Source organism: Oryx dammah, unplaced genomic scaffold (assembly GCF_014754425.2).
Source record: "Oryx dammah isolate SB20612 unplaced genomic scaffold, SCBI_Odam_1.1 HiC_scaffold_3, whole genome shotgun sequence".
Classification (NCBI taxonomy): domain Eukaryota; kingdom Metazoa; phylum Chordata; class Mammalia; order Artiodactyla; family Bovidae; genus Oryx; species Oryx dammah.
The window spans coordinates 6,465,878-6,484,554 of NW_024070187.1; the positions used below are offsets into that span (position 1 = coordinate 6,465,878).

At 38.4% G+C, this 18,677-nt stretch overlaps 1 protein-coding gene across 3 annotated transcripts in view; it reads right to left on the reverse strand.

Moving 5' to 3' along the window:
* Positions 1 to 10,292: 10,292 nt before the first annotated feature.
* Positions 10,293 to 18,677, reverse strand: part of METTL14 (methyltransferase like 14) — a 40,434-nt gene continuing 32,049 nt past the window's right edge. For all 3 annotated transcript variants that reach the window (XM_040237395.1, XM_040237398.1, XM_040237397.1), the window contains exon 11: positions 10,293 to 12,939. In XM_040237395.1, the coding sequence (XP_040093329.1) occupies positions 12,635 to 12,939 (305 nt within the window). In that variant the 3' untranslated portion in view covers positions 10,293 to 12,634. The remainder of the gene's footprint in view (positions 12,940 to 18,677) is intronic.

The window sequence follows — 18,677 nt, forward strand, 5'->3', positions numbered from 1 at the left end:
GTGTCATCCCCCAGCCATAAAACAGTTGATATGAATACTGGTTTGTTGAGCTATTATCAGCCCAAGAGAAAAGAAAAGTTACTTTTAGGTGGAACCATTTTGAAGAAGGGCAAATTTCAAAGCAAATACATAGTTTCATTAGCGTAGCTTAAGGAAAAAAAAAAAAAAATTCCATAGAGTTTGTTTCCTCCTGCCGCTTAAGGGAGAGAGAAAAAATGTCTGAGACTTGCAGCCTATTTTCTCCATTTGTAGACCCCTGACCTTCATGCCTGTTACCCTCTCAATAGAGAAAGCAATGTAATTCCAGAAGAACATCTACTTCTGTCCATTGACTACGCTAAAGCTTCTGGTTATCCACTTGTTGTGGATCACAACAAACTGTGGGAAATTATTAAACAGATGGGAATACCAGACCCTCTTACGTGCCTCCTGAGAAACCTGTATGCAGGTCAAGAAGCAACAGTTAGAACCAGACATGGAACAATCAAATGGTTCAAAATTGGGAAAGGAGTACATCAAGGCTGTATATTATCACCTTGCTTATTTAACATCTCTTCAGAGTACATCATGTGAAATGTGGGGCTGGATGAATGTCAAGCTGGAATCAAGATTGCCAGGAGAAATACCAGTAAGATATATGTCAGATATGCAGCTGATACCACCCTAATGGCAGACAGAGAAGAGGAACTAAAGAGCCTCCTGATGAAGGTGAAAGAGGACAGTGAAAAAGGTGGTTGAAAGCAATATTCAAAAACCTAAGATCATGGCATCCGGTCCCATCACTTCATAGCAAATAGATGGGGGGAAAAGTGTAAACAGTAACAGACTTTATTTTCTTGGGCTCCAAAATCATTGTGGACAGTGACTGCAGCCATGAAATTAAAAGACGCTTGCTCCTTGGAAGAAAAGCTATGACAAACCTAGACAGCGTATTAAAAAGCCTAAACATTACTTTGCCAACAAAGGTCAGAATAGACAAAGTTATGGTTTTTCCAGCAGTCATGTACAGATGTGAGAGTTGGACCAACCATAAAGAAAGCTGAGCACTGAAGAATTGATGCTTTCGAGCTGTGGGGTTAGAGAGCAGTCTTGAGAGTCTCTTGGAGAGCAAAGAGATCAAACCAATCAATCATAAAGGAAATCAACTCTATATTCATTGCAAGGGCTAATGCTGAAGCTCCAATACTTTGGCCACCTGATGTGAAGAACCAACTCACTGGAAAAGACCCTGATTTGGGGGAAAGACCGAAGGCAGAAGGAGAAAAGGGTGACAGAGGATTAGATCGTTGGATGGCATCACTGATTCAATGGACATGAGTCTGAGCAAACTCCAGGAGACAGTGAAGGACAGGGAAGTGTGGTGTGCCTGCAGTCCATGGGATAGCAAAGAGTCGGACATGACTGAGAGACTGAACAACAAGACAATGATGAAAGAAATTAAAGACAATACAAGCAGATAGAAAGGTATACTGTGTTCATGGATTGGAAGAATTAATATTGTTAAAATAACTTATCTATCTAAGGCAATCTACAGATTCAATGCAATCCCTATCAAAATACCAAGGGCATTTTTCACAGTAATAGAACAAATAATTTTAAAATCTGTATGGAAACATAAAAGGCCCCAAACAATCGCAAGAAAGAAAACCAGAACTAGAGGAATCACACTCCCTGACTTCAGCATATAATATGAAGCTACAGTAATAAAAATACTATAGTACTGGAACAAAAATAGACAAATAGATCAATAAAACAGAATAGACAGCCCAGAAATAAACTCAAGCATCTATGGTCAAAGCAAGAATATATAATGGAGAAAAGATAGTCTCTTCAATAAATGGTGGTAGGAAAACTGTAAAGTTATATGTTAAAGAATGAAATTAGAACATTCTCTAACACCACACACAAAAACAAACTCAAAATGTATTCAACACCTAAATTTAAAACCAGAAACCATAAATCTCCTGGAGGAAAACATAGGACAAACACTCTTTGACATAAGTTGTAGCAGTAATTTTTTTGTCTGTTTCCTAAAGCAAAGGAAATAAAAGCAAAATTAGACAAATGGGACCTGATTAAATTTAAAAGCTATTGTACAGCAAGGGAAACCATAAAATGAAAAGGTAATTACTAAATGGGAGAAAATATTTGCAACTGATATAACTAATAAGGGAATGCTATCTAAATATATATAAACAGCTCATAAACAAACAAAAAAATCCAACTAAAAACTGGGCAGAAGACCTGAAGAGACATTCTTCCAAGGCATAAAGATGGCCAGCAGGAAGGTGAAAAGCTGCTCAACATTGTTAATCAGAGAAATGCAAATCAAAACTACAATGAGCTACTAGAATGGCTAGCATCGAAAAGGACACAAATAACAAATAACAAGTGTTGGTGAAGATGGAGAAAAGGGAACCCTCACATACTGCCAGTGGAAATCAAACTGGTACAGCCACTGTGGAAAACAGTATGGAGGTTCCTCAAAAAACTAAAAACATAACTACCACATGACCTAGCAATTCCACTCCTGGGTACCTATTTGAAAAAAATAAAAACACTAATTTGAAAAGATACATGCACCCCGATGTAACACAGCAGCGAAGCTAAGCTAAGGAATAGTACAATAGCCAAGCTAGGGAAGCAGCCTAAGTGTTCATCAACAGATGAACAGATAAATATGTGGTACACACACACACACACACACACACACACTATCTCTCTCATACAATGAAATACTACTCAGCAACAACAGCAAAAAAAGAATGAAATTTTGCCAAATGCAACAATATGGATGGACTTGGAGGGTATTACGCTTAGTGAAATTAAGTCAGAAGATAAATACTGCATGTTATCATTTACATGTAGAGTCTAAGAAAATCAAAAAAAACTAGTGAACATAACAAAGAAACAGACTCACAGATATAGAGAACAACGGCTACCAGTAGGTAAAGGGAAGTGGGGTGGAAAGAACAAGATAGGAATAGGGTGTTAAGAGGTATAAATGACTATGCATAAAACAAAGTACAAGGATATATTGAACAATACAGGGAATATAGCCAATATTTCATAATAACTATACATGAGGTACAACTTAAGAAATTTTTTTTAAAGTCTGATTATTGCCCTGTGTGTTCCCAAGGGTATAGAAAATAGAACCAATAAATATAAGTGACAAGGTGCAACTCAACTGAAAGAAGGAACTTCTCAGTAATTAGGTAGGTGCTCAAAGAATGTACTGTTCAAAGAGGTAATCTGTTCTCACCTAACAAGTATTTATTTCACAGCTGCTGTGTGCAATGTGTCAGGCACTATACCCCTACTGGGGAGACAAACAACAAATAGTTAAGACCACAAACAAAATCTCATATATATACACTATATACACATATGTCTGTATGTATATATATCATATATGGGCTCCCTGGTGGCTCAACGGTATAGAATCTACCAGCAATGCAAGAAACGCAGGTTCAATCCTTGGGTCAGAAAGATCAAGGAAATGGTAACCTGCTCCAGTATTCTTGCCTGGAAATCCCATGGACTGAGAAGCCTGGCGGGCTTCCATCTGTGGGACTGCAAAAGAGTCGGGCATGACTGAGCACGCAGGCACATGCATGATATAGTATATATATTAGGGATATCTCATGTAATCTAGCTGGGGGCAGGGTATAGTCAGTAAAGATTTCACAGTACTTAAAACACTGAGGCTGAGACCTGGAAAATTTGGTAGACATCAGCCAGGTCATAGGGAGTACTGGTAAAATATTCCAGAATAGGGAAAAAAAATGCATGAAGGCCCACAGTGACAGACAGCATATACTACCCTTCCAATAAACCTAAGGGATTTTAAGTTTAAAGTTGACTGGAACTTACTAAGGAGAAAAAAGCAGCAAAAGAGAAAACTGAGTGAGTTCTGGTCGAGGGGAAGTTTGGACTTAAGCCTAAAGGCAAACTGCATACATTCAAAGTAACTTCAGCAAGCCAGATAAGATCATCCTTTAGGAAGGTCACTTTGGGCTGTGAGATAGCAGAACTAAAGCAGAGAAACCATTTAGGCAGCTCTCAGAACAGTCCCTTTGAGGACACATAGGGTGGCCTGAACTAAAATGATGGTATTTGACAGAAAAGGGCAGGGAAGAACTGGAGTTAGTGAGGGAGAAGGAAGTGTCTGAAAACGATTTCTGCTTTGGATAGCTGGGTAGACAGACCATTCCCTAAAAAAGGAAACATGGAGTTGAAACAGATTATGTGTGTGTCTTTGTGTGTAAGGGGTAGTTCACATCTGTACATGAAGGTACGTTGTAAGTTATGCAAGTGAGACCAACTACAGCACCTAAAAATATGGGTCTGAGGCTCAAGAAAGAACTCTGGGCTGGAAATGTGCAAGCCATCTACACAGAGAGGGGAAAAGCCACATAGGTGGATAAAATGAAAAAAAAAAAAAAAAAAAAACAAACCCATGGGAAATCCCGTAGTAACAGCACAACAAATCCTGGACAGACAGTAAAATAGAAACCTGGAGACTGAGAAGGAAGTGCCAGAGAAGGCGGAAGACATGGCAGGAGGGTGTCACAGCACCAAGGGAAAGGGGTACATGGAGGTGGACAGGCAAGTTCCAGGCTTCCCAAAGGCAAGCTATAAAGACTAAGAGGTACACTGGAGTTAGTTGAAAAAAAAAAGTCATGGGGAACTGGTAAGAGCAGTTTTACTGGGTCAATAAGCTTAAATGCTAGATGAGAAAAGGTTAAGGCATAGGAGACAGATGGAGGCAGCTCAAGAAAGGGATGAGAGAGGGTCACAGACAGAAGGAAGGATTTTGTTCTTTAAGACGGGTAGGGATCTGACATTTAAATACTGGCAGTCCAGTATTATATTGGAAAAAAAATAGTGGCAGTACTGTTTCATTCAACTCTAAGAATGCTGAAGGTTGAAAACAGAAAAACAGAAATAGAAACAAACAAAACCCTCAAGAGTCAGACTCAAGAGCACAGAATACAGAGTACAATAGAGACTGGATTTTGATCATTGGTGCATGTGCTAAGTGGCTTTGGTTGGTCTGACTTTGTGACCCTATGGACCATAGCATGCAAGGTTCCTCTGTCTATAGGATTCTCCAGGGAAAAATACTGGAGTGGGTTGCTGTGCCCGCCTCCAGGGGATCTTCCTGTCCCAGGGATCGAACACACATCTCAGGTCTCCTGCACTGGCAGGCAGGTTCTTTGTGACTAGCGCCACCTAGATAGACCCTTCAATGGTAGAAGAACCCAATATACAATGGAAGTGCGCCAGTGAATCCCAAATGACTACTTGCTGAAAATGGTGCAAGTGCTGTCCCATAGTGTTCTGAAAGTTACCCCATGCCCCAAACCCTGAGAGGCAGGAGGGCATAATGGCTAAGAGCACGGGCTCTGGACCAGCCATGTGGATATCTACTATGGTTCCTCCACACAGGTGTGTGATACAGCTAAGTTAGCCACCTTTCTGTGCTTCAGTTTCCTTTTCAGCTGTTTCATGGATTAAGTTAACACAAGGCTTAGAATAGTTCCTGGCACACAGTGGTATCCCATCACCAGTTTCATGGCTATTAATATTAGGTTTTTACATTAAACTTGCTAAGAATCAAGAAAACTACATGTTTCATGAATATCTTAATTTATGTCCTTAAAACCAAGCATCTTTAAATTCTACAGAAGTATCCAATTAAAAGATGGTCTCAGAGATTAAAATAAACTCTTCAATGAGAGAAATATTAAACCAAGGTACTTTAGGTTTAACCAAAACTTAAACTAACCTGCTTTAACTGTTAAATCAAACTTTAGTTAATATATAAACCAAAAGCAAGAATTTGTATTTGGAATGTTGAAGAATCAGTGTGAGAAAAATAAGAGTTCACTCACTCAAAAAGGCACATCTTTAAGGATGTTACTAAATGGTACTCCCTTCACTTCCTAGAAATCTAACCTAATAAGATTGAGAATAATTAGGAGTAGTATATTAGTCTTTATTAAAAATGCTGCTGGATGGAAACATGTTTCTCTATTAATAAAACCATGAAAAGTAGAGATCAAAATTTAGATCATGTTCAAAGGTAACTTCAGCTCCATTAGGAGGCATTACACACTGAGGTCTGGAAACCTTCCAAAAAGTTTAGTTGGTAATTTTCCAGAGAAGACAATTCTTTGGGGGAGAATTAACTACATAAATTATAATTACTGAAAACAAGACATAACACTGAATAATCTGGATAAAAAGGAAAAAAATCTTAGTTGAAAGAAGCAACAGAAATCCCCAGTCATCATCTCTAACAGATGTTTCTTGGCCTCTGCTTGGAAACAATGTGCTAAGAAGCTTACTCCTTCCCAAGCAGCCATTTATGAATAGTTCTGTTAGAAAATCAAATTTAGCAGACTTCATTCCTTTTGTACAAACTCTGTCTGAGGTCACAGGTGAATTCTTCCACTTGATGACAGTTTTCAGAAAGTTCAAAGGCTACCATGTATCCCTATCACATCCCTTGTCCAGGCTAAACTCCTCCAATTCCCAAAGTATATCCTCATGAATATGATTTCCAGAGCCACTGTCATCCATGAAAATTCAGTTTCAAACTACATAAAGAATGAAGTCAATTTGGGAAGCAAAATACTAATGTCTAGTTTAGGAAACTATCATAATAGTGACTACAGACCCAGTCTCAAGAGTATTAGCTGTGCAAGGATTTTCAGGGTATGTTTTTTATTTTCATGACATTAAAAAATATTAACAGTTATAAACACAGAGCTCTTATATGATAAGAATTTTCTATTTTAAGATCTTTTACAGAATAAGACTTTGAAGCCAGTATTTTTCAAACTAGGGTATACCTTAGGTCCATGAAAAACTCTTCTTTAAAAAGATATTGTTTCAAAAATACAGTTTTAGAATACCCCATGAGGTTTAATGTTACCCAATCAATGTTTTAGGGACTCATCATGCCTGTTCAGCAAAAAGGCTATTACATTATGGCTAAGATCAAGTGTAAAAATCAACCTGAGTCAGAATCTCTATTTCACAGAACTGGCAGGGAAGATTTCCTGTCTTCAGTCCACAGTGATGACTAGTGTCGAAGCCCTACAGTCTCTTTAAGTCCAGGACTCCTCTGCTTCCACACTGTGTTTGGGAGAAATAAATGTGTAGTCCGGGGACCCACTTTCCTGTGTGCACCATTCAGCTACTTCCCAGTGAGGTCCTCTCTGCCTGAGGCGGTGTCACTGACCCCCAGCAGTTTCCCAAGACCCCCAGGGGCCTCCCTATGCCCATCCACAGTCATCCTGTGCTCTCCTCACTCTTAGGCAACCTACTCTCCCTCAGGTCCACTATCATAAATAGGAAGAAGAGTCTAATTTTTTACTGAAGCTGTTAGCAACAAGGTGATACAGATGTGGTTAATTAATCTGCCTTACTTTAATAGGCTGCACTTGAGACAGTATTTTAAAGACTAATGTCCTGAGGGAAGTCAGATGCCTTTAAACTCAGACCAAAGGAAATTGATTCTGTAAGTCCACTGGTAAGTAGTAAGTCAGTGGAAATTACTTCATTTCCTCAGCCTCAAAGACGATGTTCTAATACTTGAGAGGAAAAAAATCCTTACTATTTAGAAAATCAGTCTTATGGAGCAAGAAAGAAACAGCGAAAGGGAAAAAAAGTGAAATGTGAACGATTTTAAAAATCCTCTGGGAATTACTTCCAATTATTAGTCAAACAAAAAGTAAAGCGTTATTTATTTACTGAGCACTTGCAATGTGCTGCACATTAGAAGCTGAGAAAGCATATTGCTGCCATTATAGAGTCTGTGACAAAGACCAATTGCTAAGAGCATGAGCAGCAGAGTTTAGTTCAGAACTAAATGAGCAGGCAAAAGCAGGTACCAGATGGAATGGGAATCTTTCACTTGAAAAACATCACTCTAAAGCAATCAGAATTGGGAATATTCCCCAACGAAGTTCTAATGATATTCTGACCCAATATGTTATCAGCATCATCTCAAGGAAGTGATGGGATTTAAAATTCAGGGGGTCATAGGACTTCCCTGGTGGTCCAGTGGCTAAGGCTCCACAGTACCCAAGCAAGGGGGACCCCAAGTTCAGTCCCTGGTCAGGGAACTAGATCCCACATGCCACAACTATGGAGTTCACATACCACAACTAAGAGTTCACACACCACAACTAAGCGCTCACATGTTGCAACTAAAACTCTGCATGGTGCAGCTAAAAGATTCTGCATGTTGCAAAAACGATCAAAGATCCCATGTGCCACAACTCAGACCTGATGCAGCCAAATGAACAAATACTTAACAGAATAAAATAAAATTCAGAGAGCCAATTAGCTGACAAGCTTACATGCGCGCTTATAGTTTCTGAAATTTTGCTTTGGATTTATTTTTATAAGCATAATATTCTTAATCATACTTATATGCTGTAAGATTTTTATTTCAGTAAGATACAGCAGTAGAAAAATAAGCTAGAATCTTGAGATCCTATTTACCACTATAAACACCTTGCTTTTTGGACAAGGCAAAATAATCCCTCCACCTGTGCAGCTTATCTGAATCATGGGCAACATTATTACATCCAAACTCTCTCCTTGTACTTGATATCAAAGTATGTTCCTACCATCTTGAAAAGCATAAACCTATAAAATGACAGCAAATTCCTTAAGACATCCAAGCAATTACCCTGGAAATTTAACCAGCATAAACTACTGAACTGGGTATCCCAGCAAAATAGTTTGACATTTTGTCCTCTACTTTAAGAAAACATGCAAAAAAACCCCCACAGAATGATGATGTACTGTTTTATGACATTAACAGCTGTAATTCTAAGCTAAAAGATGGGGCAGATGTAGGTTTTATAAGGAAGTGTGGCAAATAGGCCTAGCCTCCACATTCCCTCCACCGGACAGATGAATGGCTGCAGTCACACCCCTATATCCAACTTTAAAGCATTAGTCCATGTCTGCAATCTCTTTAGTGTGTTTCAAAGTGTACCAACAACATTCTCAAAGTGAATGTTTCCTGTCCAAATCAAGTAAATTTTCTTCCTCTTTAAGTGACTTTGGTAACAGTATTTAGAAGCCAGAATTTAAAACGTATGTAGAATTTAGCTAGGCAAACTAATTTTCAAAACTTTCAGTTCTTTGAAAGGAAAATGTAAGCAAAGGACACAAAGTGTTTTAACTGCCAACATCTAGGGAGATTTCACATGAACATTTCAGACTTACCATCCTCCCTCTGTGGTGACAATCAGTTGGCGTTGGGTATGATGTCTGCCTTACCTCTGAGCTCTGTTGCCACCTCTCTCTCATATCTCCACGGCCCTGAGATCAAGTCAATGACTACTTATTAAGGTGCTCTGTTCTGCTCCCTTAGAGAGGAGCTAAGAAAATCCACCCATGTGGGAAAGCAGCAAAGACAGGACAAAAGGGAGACAGTAAATGAAAGTAAATAGTCCTGCATTAAATATGCAAATAGCATTGTCAAAGTCACTCAAAATGTCTAAAAAAAGAATTCAGTTCAGTTCAGTCGCTCAGTCGTGGTCCGACTCTTTGCGACCCCATGGACTGCAGCACGCCAGGCCTCCCTGTCCATCACCAACTCCCAGAGTTTACCCAAACTTATGTTCATTGAGTCAGTGATGCCACCCAACCATCTCATCCTCTGTCGTCCCCTTCTCCTCCTGCCTTCAATCTTTCCCAACATTCAGGGTCTTTTCCAATGAGTCAGTTCTTCACATCAGGTGGTCAAAGTATTGGAGTTTCAGCTCCAACATCAGTCCTTCCAATGAACACCCAGGACTGATCTTTAGGATGGCCTGGTTGGATCTCCTTGCAGTCCAAGGGACTCTCAAGGGTTTTCTCCAACACCACAGTTCAAAAGCATTAATTCTTCTGTACTCAGCTTTCTTTATAGTCCAACTCTTACATCCATACATGACTACTGGAAAAACCATAGTCTTGACTAGACAGACCTTTTTTGGCAAAGTAATGTCTCTGCTTTTTAATATGCTGTCCAGGTTGGTTATAGCTTTCCTTCCAAGGAGCAAGCGTCTTTTAATTTCATGGCTGCAGTCGTCATTCCACTATAAAATGAACTCATGGCTTGCTTCACTGATTCACATTATATACATAATTCCTATATGCACTTTATATCACTGACTTCAAATTTAATTTTTTATAAGTATTTTTGGAAAAAACCTACCTTATTTGATTTCATTGTTCATCAGCCCCTCTAGTTACAAAAGAACTATAACACAGACTCAAACTGATCATTTTAATATTTTGTCAAATTCTAGAAAAAGGGTTTACAGGAAAAGAACATCTAGATTAAATGAGGTAGTATTTCCTCTGTGCATTATACCTAACAATGTTCACATGAGTAACTAACTGACTGGGGGTCTTGAGAGCAGAAGCAAATGTGACTTTTCAGAAATGGGAGTCTTCGGTGGGCTCAATTTGCCAGATAAATGTTCTAACCTCCTGGGGAGTCCCAGGTTTATAACTTAAAAACTGACAGCATATACTTAAGTCCCTATCAGTTCAGTCCCTATCACTGAACATCAAAGATAATGCTAATATCCTATATGGACCCCAAGATTATACAGGACTGTTCCAAGAAAAGCCTTTCTTATACACAAAAGCTTATGTTTTTAACAGCACACTCAAAAAGAGACCTTCCGATCAAAGACTATCATTTAGAATGAATCCCAACTGGGCCAAGGACTTATAGGAGGTAGCTCTTCTACTTACCAAAGTATTAGCTAGTGCAGCCCTGATTCCCACTCCAACTCTGGATATGCGACCTGTGGAGTCTGACTCCACACCTGATCCCCCACTAAAAAGCTCGATGCCTCGTGCACTGTGCTGTCTCATTCTACACTGTGACTGACATCACAACAATTCCCTGGTCTAATATGGTTCAGTAGTGTTTGGGTACAATATTCCCCAAAATGAACTCTGTTCTAGCTGACCCAGAGCAGGAACCAGGCTAGAGTCCTATTTAAAGGACAGAATCATTCCCTAGCTGGTGTGTCTAAGGACTCCCACTGGGCAACTGAGTATCTGTCTTCTTCATTTCCAGGTCATCTTTAACAAATAGAGTTCTCTCTATTAATTAATGGAGCTGAAAATGTACCATTTCAGTAAAAATTCTAACCAACAGTTCCACATCATATCTACATCAAGAAGAACATTAGTCAAATGCTACCTGTACTAGAAAGGTCTAACAGGTTGAGCAAGTAAAATTCATCACGCTTTTAAGGATCTCAAGCATATTCCTATAATTCAGTCCCTATCTTCAAACTGAGTCTATAAAGGATATAACATAACCTCATTTTATGAGCCAATGCACATAAAGGACTACTCACAGACCAAGAGAATAGTCTCATCTGAGGTCAATCCTTTTTCATTTGGTAACAACGACAATCCCACTCACAGAAAAGAGACTCTCGAAGTTCAAAGGTTTAAATTTCATTAGAAAAATCATACATAAGATAAAAAATGTTTATCAACAATAATGGTATTATTTCATTCAGCAGATTCATGCAAAACATGAGTGACAGTATAGAAATGACCATATAAAATCTCATACAACTTATCTGGAAAACCAGTCCCTTAGAAGGCAACTGCAGTTCCATTTTTCCAAGCTCTCTTCTTAAGTTGAGGGTTTTCTGTAATTGGTTTTACCTTTTCTCCATAAAAAGTTTAAAGATGCATGTCATTTTCCCATCACCAAGTACTTTATTCCCCAAAATGTTTAAACCAAGCACCTGATAACCAGGTGTATCTGTTGCTTCCAATTCTTTTATTTTGCTAAGGAATATGAAACTGCTTTGAAAGTCAATCCAAGATCACACCAAAGTTTTATTGTCCTTAGCTACTTGGCTATTTGTCCTCGTCAGCTTCTTAGGAAGCATGAGTAACAGTCATCGGTAGCTGCACAACTGAGATCATAATGAGCACTTTTTTCCCTCTTTGTAAAGTATGTCTATGGGCTCTACCTCCTCTCTGCCCGGTGGCTCCATCTCCCTGATCAGATTTAAGCCTGGGAGGAGTCTCTTAATTTCTTCTGTGATCAAATTACACGAGTTTACTTAAGATTTTTCAAAAAGAAAAAAGTCTCTTTTATTGTTTCAATGAGAAAATGTTGAAACCATAAGAGAAGTTTACCATCTGTCCCAACTTCACTCCATCAAGGCTGCAAACAGCTTCCCATTTGCTGTGACAGCAGTGGTGGGATGCCCATGATCAACTACTCTCAGCACCCGTATGATACTTCAGACTGGGTCTTTTTCACTGCTCACTTTATTCCTAAAAAGCAAAAGCCTTTGTAATTAGACTAAATTCCGTTTCTGAAAGCGAAGGTATTTCTGTTGTTCCACTCTGTTTGGTTTCATGCACAGGAGAAAAGACAGGATGACTCATTTACCCTGAATAAAACGCGACAGTGACAACTGCAAGGGAGGTTGATTAAAATATTCCTGTAGCTTAGAGAAACTAAAGCAAAGTGCAAGCTGGAACAGAGTTCTAAACACCTCCTGGGTGAAATTCAAACTATCGGAAAGAAGGTGAAGGGGCATTAATAGGATCAGTGTCCTAAAAACTATCGAGGTGGAAAGCCACCTCTGTGTGCTCCTCCACGGCCCCCCCTGAAGCCACCTCTTTCTCCTCGGAAGTTAGATCGATTTCTCTCTCGCCCACGGCCAGCAGAAGTGCCACCTCTTCCGCCTCCTCTGGGAGCTCCACCTCCCCGATCAGATTTAGATTTGGGAGGAGGTGATTTTGGTCGAAGTCTCTCAATTTCCTCTGTACATCCAGTCAAATAGGAATTCGGGGCACTGAAGTAGGATGCATACGTTTCTGCATTGTAGTTACTATTTGTAAGAGTTGGTCCAACTGTAAGCCACCCTGAAACGGAGGGAAAAAACATTAACCTTTTTCTTCCCCCCAATTCTCTTACTTATCTTTAGGAGCCATTTCAAATCTCCAGTGTATTTCCAAAGATGCCCCTATCACTTACCCAATATTGATATTTTACATAGAACATGTGGCATTTAACTATGGTCTTTGATTTCATATATATATATTTTTTGTTTTGTTTTTCCTCTTAAAAACTTTTATAATATAATCATCATTTCCATCCATATTTCACATTCTGTGAGAATAGGATTTAGAAAATATTAGACACTACACTGAGTTCTGGCTTAGTGAAAATTTATTAAATTTTATATTATCTTCCTACTTGTAGAAATGGTTCCAGTTTTCTGACTAACATCCTGGAACTAACTTTTGCTTCTTCTCTTCCAACCACGTTAACCCAGCTGGCAGGTCTTAGAAATTCAACCTACTACCATGCTGCTCCTACTTGTTACCATCTTTCCATTTCTGCTGCCACCCTTAGAGTTTTTGTTTTTCTACTAGTTTTGTCCCCTACACATACAACAGACATACTTGTGTACTGTAATGCTTTCCCAACCTCTCCTCCTCTAAAAGTGGAAAGCCTAAAGCAAAGCTGAAACCACATTCCTTCTCTGCACAACCTTCTGGGCTTTCCACTAAGCCAGAATTCAGTAACATGGAATCGGAAGCCTTATACGATGAGGTCTGAACTAGCTTTCTAATCACACTGCTGAAACAATGAACCACTATAGTTAACTGTTTGCACACTGATCTCCACCTTGTGCCTATAATTTTTTCTATCCTGTCAACCTGGTGAAAATTCCATCCTTCAACATCCACTTTAAACATGTGTCTTCATGAAATGAATTATCTTTCTGAATTTCCATTACATATTATATTTCTATAGGTAAAAAGGTTTTGTCAACTACATTGCTAGATAATTTTCCTTATAAGGATGGTTTCTGATTGATTATATTGTATCTGCAACAGGAAGAACTACAAATTAACTGTAAATGCCTGATGGAGACCTCGGGCCTTCAGGTTCCCTGCAGGTGGCGATTCCTGATCATCAGGGCAGGTTGAGGAATCTCTAAGAATTAGGTTCTTCACCTGAAAAATTAATCTCACACAATTTCTGCCTTATCAAGATTATTTCTTAGACTATTCAGTTCAGTCCAGTCGCTCAGTTGCGTCCGACTCTTTGAGACCCCATGAATCACAGCACGTCAGGCCTCCCTGTCCATCACCAACTCCCGGAGTTCACTCAGACTCACGTCCATTGAGTCAGTGATGCCATCCAGCCATCTCATCCTCTGTCGTCCCCTTCTCCTCCTGCCCCCAATCCCTCCCAGCATCACAGTCTTTTCCAATGAGTCAACTCTTCGCATGAGGTGGCCAAAGTACTGGAGCTTCAGCTTTAGCATCATTCCTTCCAAAGAAATCCCAGGGCTGATCTCCTTCAGAATGGACTGGTTGGACCTCCTTGCAGTCCAAGGGACTCTCAAGAGTCTTCTCCAGCACCACACTTCAAAAGCATCAATTCTTCGGCACTCAGCCTTCTTCACAGTCCAACTCTCACATCCATACATGACGACTGGAAAAACCATAGCCTTGACTAGACGAAACTTAGTCAGCAAAGTAATGTCTCTGCTTTTGAATATGCTATCTAGGTTGGTCATAACTTTTCTTCCAAGGAGTAAGAGTCTTTTAATTTCATGGCTGCAGTCACCATCTGCAGTGATTTTGGAGCCCCCAAAAATAAAGTCTGGCACTGTTTCCACTGTTTCTCCATCTATTTCCCATGGAGTGATGGGACTTAGATTATTAGGTCCATGATAAAATGCAAAATATTTTACTGGGGTCACATTCTAAAATGTAGTAGCCTTTTTTTGTACAAAACTGTGTTCATCATTTAAATTGTCTAACAGTGCACAGATAAAATCTGTTACTATCTGGAGAAAAATAACAGATAAAATCATATGATGCTTTTCATGTCTCATCAAGTAGACACCTTGATAAAAATGAGATGAAACAATACACTGCACATCTATGTGGTCTCACTGACAATTGAACCTATGAGACTTTTACTTGCTTTTGGTTTATTTTCTACTATACATATGGTGCTGTGGAACACAACACACAAGCAAGAGGTAAGAAAAAATTCAAAGATTTAATAAAAATAGTTAATATTGTCTCCATGCTATATTGCCCTACATAAATAAGACGTAAACCTTTACAAAGTAAACTGCAAGGGACACTGCCTCCCACTCACAAATTCTTCACTGCAACAGTGTTCTATTAAAATTTCGAATCCTTAATTTCTAAGAACCAAGTAAATTTAAATTAGCCTGGCTTCAGTGAATATGATACACATATCAACTTTTAAAGATTTAAAGCAATAATAAAGACTATTCCTCTGGTATGTGTTATATACCTTAGACTATCTCCTTGAGGAAGAAATGTATTTGAGGATTTGACCCAAATAAATTATAGCCTCTTGAACAGACTTCTCTCAATTGCTCCTATTATTATTTACATGGTTAACTTTCTACTACATAATTTTCCCAAATGGATATTCTTTCTTAATACTAAAATAATTTGTGCAAGAATGGGCAAAGATAAAGAATCAGATAGTAGTTTACAAGCAAAAAATAAAATCTAAATCTCTAAGACTTTGTACAACTGGTATAGATATAGATAGAAGGTTATCAGAGATATAATGTATAATATAAAGTGGGTAGAGTGGCCATAGCTAAATGAATGGAGAAAATTCCCATTATGTTATAGTTATAGAATATTATAAATACAAACTGGCACCAAAATTTGTATTTTTATTTCAGTTGCTGTTTAGGTTTATATCTATAGCTATACTTAATAATTATCTGCTCTCTCTACTCCTTAGGTTCTTCCACTCACATTAAAAAAAAAAAACTTAAAATAATGCTATAAAGCCATTAAAAGCATCATAACTAATTACTTAAATGTAGAAATAATTTTGCCATATATTTTGACATAATACTGAGAAAAATACAAAATGATGAATGACACAGTTATGTAAAAATTTATATGCACAAGAGGACTGGAAAGTATTATGCAAAAAAATAATACTTCTTGGAAGTAGTGAGGTTGAATCTTTTTTCCTCTTGAAAATTTTCTTTAATGTTGTTACACTGACTTTTCAATTACTAAAAGATTACCATCTGTTTGATGTTCCCTTTTATTGTTCAAATAGCTTTGCTGTTTTTTAAAGTTTTCTACTTCCTTTAAATAGCAGTTCCCACTGGAGATTGTTCCCAGATTCAAGAGCTATTTTTGAGTACAAAGGTTAATGATGGAAGATAAAAATCTGTTCCTTATTTCCTCAAACACTACAGCCATAATCTTAATATTCAATACCTATAGACATCTACACTTTCTGAAAAACATACAACTCCAGCTGAGCATCTAGTCATATTACTTTCTTTTAAGCCAGTGAAGAGGAAATATTTGCTTGCCACAAGCTCTGTTGCCAAAATATTTTACTTTTATAAGAGTAAAATCATCTACTAAACCTCCAAACAAGATGTTCATGTACATGTACAGCAGAAGTCTCAACAACTCAAAGTTCATTCTGTAGCTGTATATCTAGTATGTGTGTAAAACTCAGGCATGACTGTATATATAGAGAAAAACTGCCTTTAAAAGACTAAAGAAACTATGACGTTTAAACCATAGCCTTCCTACCCTTTAAAAAAAAACCAATATGCTACTTTAATTTAGAATTTAGTAATTCAAGGGTACATGCTGCAATTTCCAAGAAAACCAGTGAAGGAACAATAAAAGAATATCTAACAAGTTAATAAAAAAGAAACACTTGAATAATATAAGAATTCTTAATCCAAAAGAAATGAGAGAGAAAGAGACACAGAACTGGTTGTACCAATGTAAAGCAAACATTAAGGTGGCCATAGCAAACACCCTCTTCCAACAATACAAGAGACAACTCTATACATGGACGTCACCAGATGGTCAACACCGAAATCAGATTGACTATGTTCTTTGCAGACAAAGATGGAGAAGCTCTACACAGTTGGCAAACACAAGACCAGGAGCTGACTGTGGCTCAGATCATGAATTCCTTATTGCAAAATTCAGACTTAAATTGAAGAAAGTAGGGAAAACCATTAGGCCATTCATGTATCACCTATATCAAATCCATTATGATTATACAGTGGAAGTGACAAATACATTTAAGAGATCAGATCTGATACAGCGTATAGAACTATGGATGGAGGTTCCTAACACTGTATAGGGAGGCAGTGGTTAAAACCATCCCCAAGAAAAAGAAATGCAACAAGGCAAAATGTTTGTTTGAGGAGGCCTTACAAATAGCCAAGAAAAGAAAAGAAACAAAAGGCAAAGGAGAAAAGGAAAGATATACCCATCTGAATGCAGAATTCCAAAGAAGAACAAGGAGAGGTAAGAAGGCCTTCCTCAGTGTTCAATGCAAAGAAATAGAGGAAAGCAGAATGAGAAAGACTAGAGATCTCTTCAAGAAAATCTGAGATACCAAAGGAACATTTCATGCAAAGATGGGCACAATAAAGGACAGAAACAGTATGGACCTTACAGAAGCAGAAGAGATATAAGTGGCAAGAATACACTGAAGAACTGTACAAAAAAGGTCTTAATGACCTAGATAACCACAATGGTGTGATCACTCACCTAGAACCAGACCTCCTGGAGTGCGAAGACAAGTGGGCCTTAGGAAGCATAAATATGAACCAAGCTAGTGGAGGTGATAGAGTTCCAGCTGAGCTATTTCAAATTCTAAAAAGTTATGCTATGAAAGTGCTGCACTCAATATGCCAGCAAAGATGGAAAACTCAGCAGCGGCCACAGGACTGGAAAAGGTCAGTTTTCATTCCAATCCCAAAGAAGGGCAACACCAAAGAATGTTCAAACTACCACACAATTGCATTCATTTCACATGCAAGCAAAGTAACACTCAAAATCCTTCAAGCTAGGCTGCAACAGTATGTGAACCAAGAACTTCCAGATGTACAAAGTAAATTTAGGAAAGGAAGAGGAACCAGAGATCACATTGCCAATATCTACTGGATCACAGAAAAAGCAAGAGAGTTTCAGCAAAATGTCTACTTTTGCTTCAATGACAACACTACAGTCTTTACTGTGTGGATCACAGCAAACTGTGGAAAATTCTTAAGAGATGGGATACCAGACCACCTTACTTGCCTCCTGAGAAATCTGTCTGCAGGTTAAGAAGCAACAGTTAGAAATGGACATGGAACAACAGACTAGATCAAAATTGGGTAATGACTATGTCAAAGCTATATATTGTCACCCTGTTTATTTAACTTATATGCAGAGTACATCATGAGAAATGCTGGACTGGATGAAGGACACGCTGGAATCAAGATTGCCTAGAGAAATATCAATACCTCAGATATGCAGATGACACCACCCTTATGGCACAAAGCGAAGAGGAACCAAACAGTCTCTTGATGAAAGTGAAAGAGGAGAGTGAAAAAGCTGGCTTAAAGCTCAACATTCAGAAAGCTAAGATCATGGCATCCGGTCCCCTCACTTCATGGCAAATAGATGGGGAAACAGTGGAAACAGTGACAGACTTTATTTTCTACAGCCAATTTGATGACTACAGCCATGAAATTTAAAGACACTTGTTCCTTGGAAGAAAAGCTTTGACAAACCTAGACTGCATATTAAAAAGCAGAGACATCACTTTG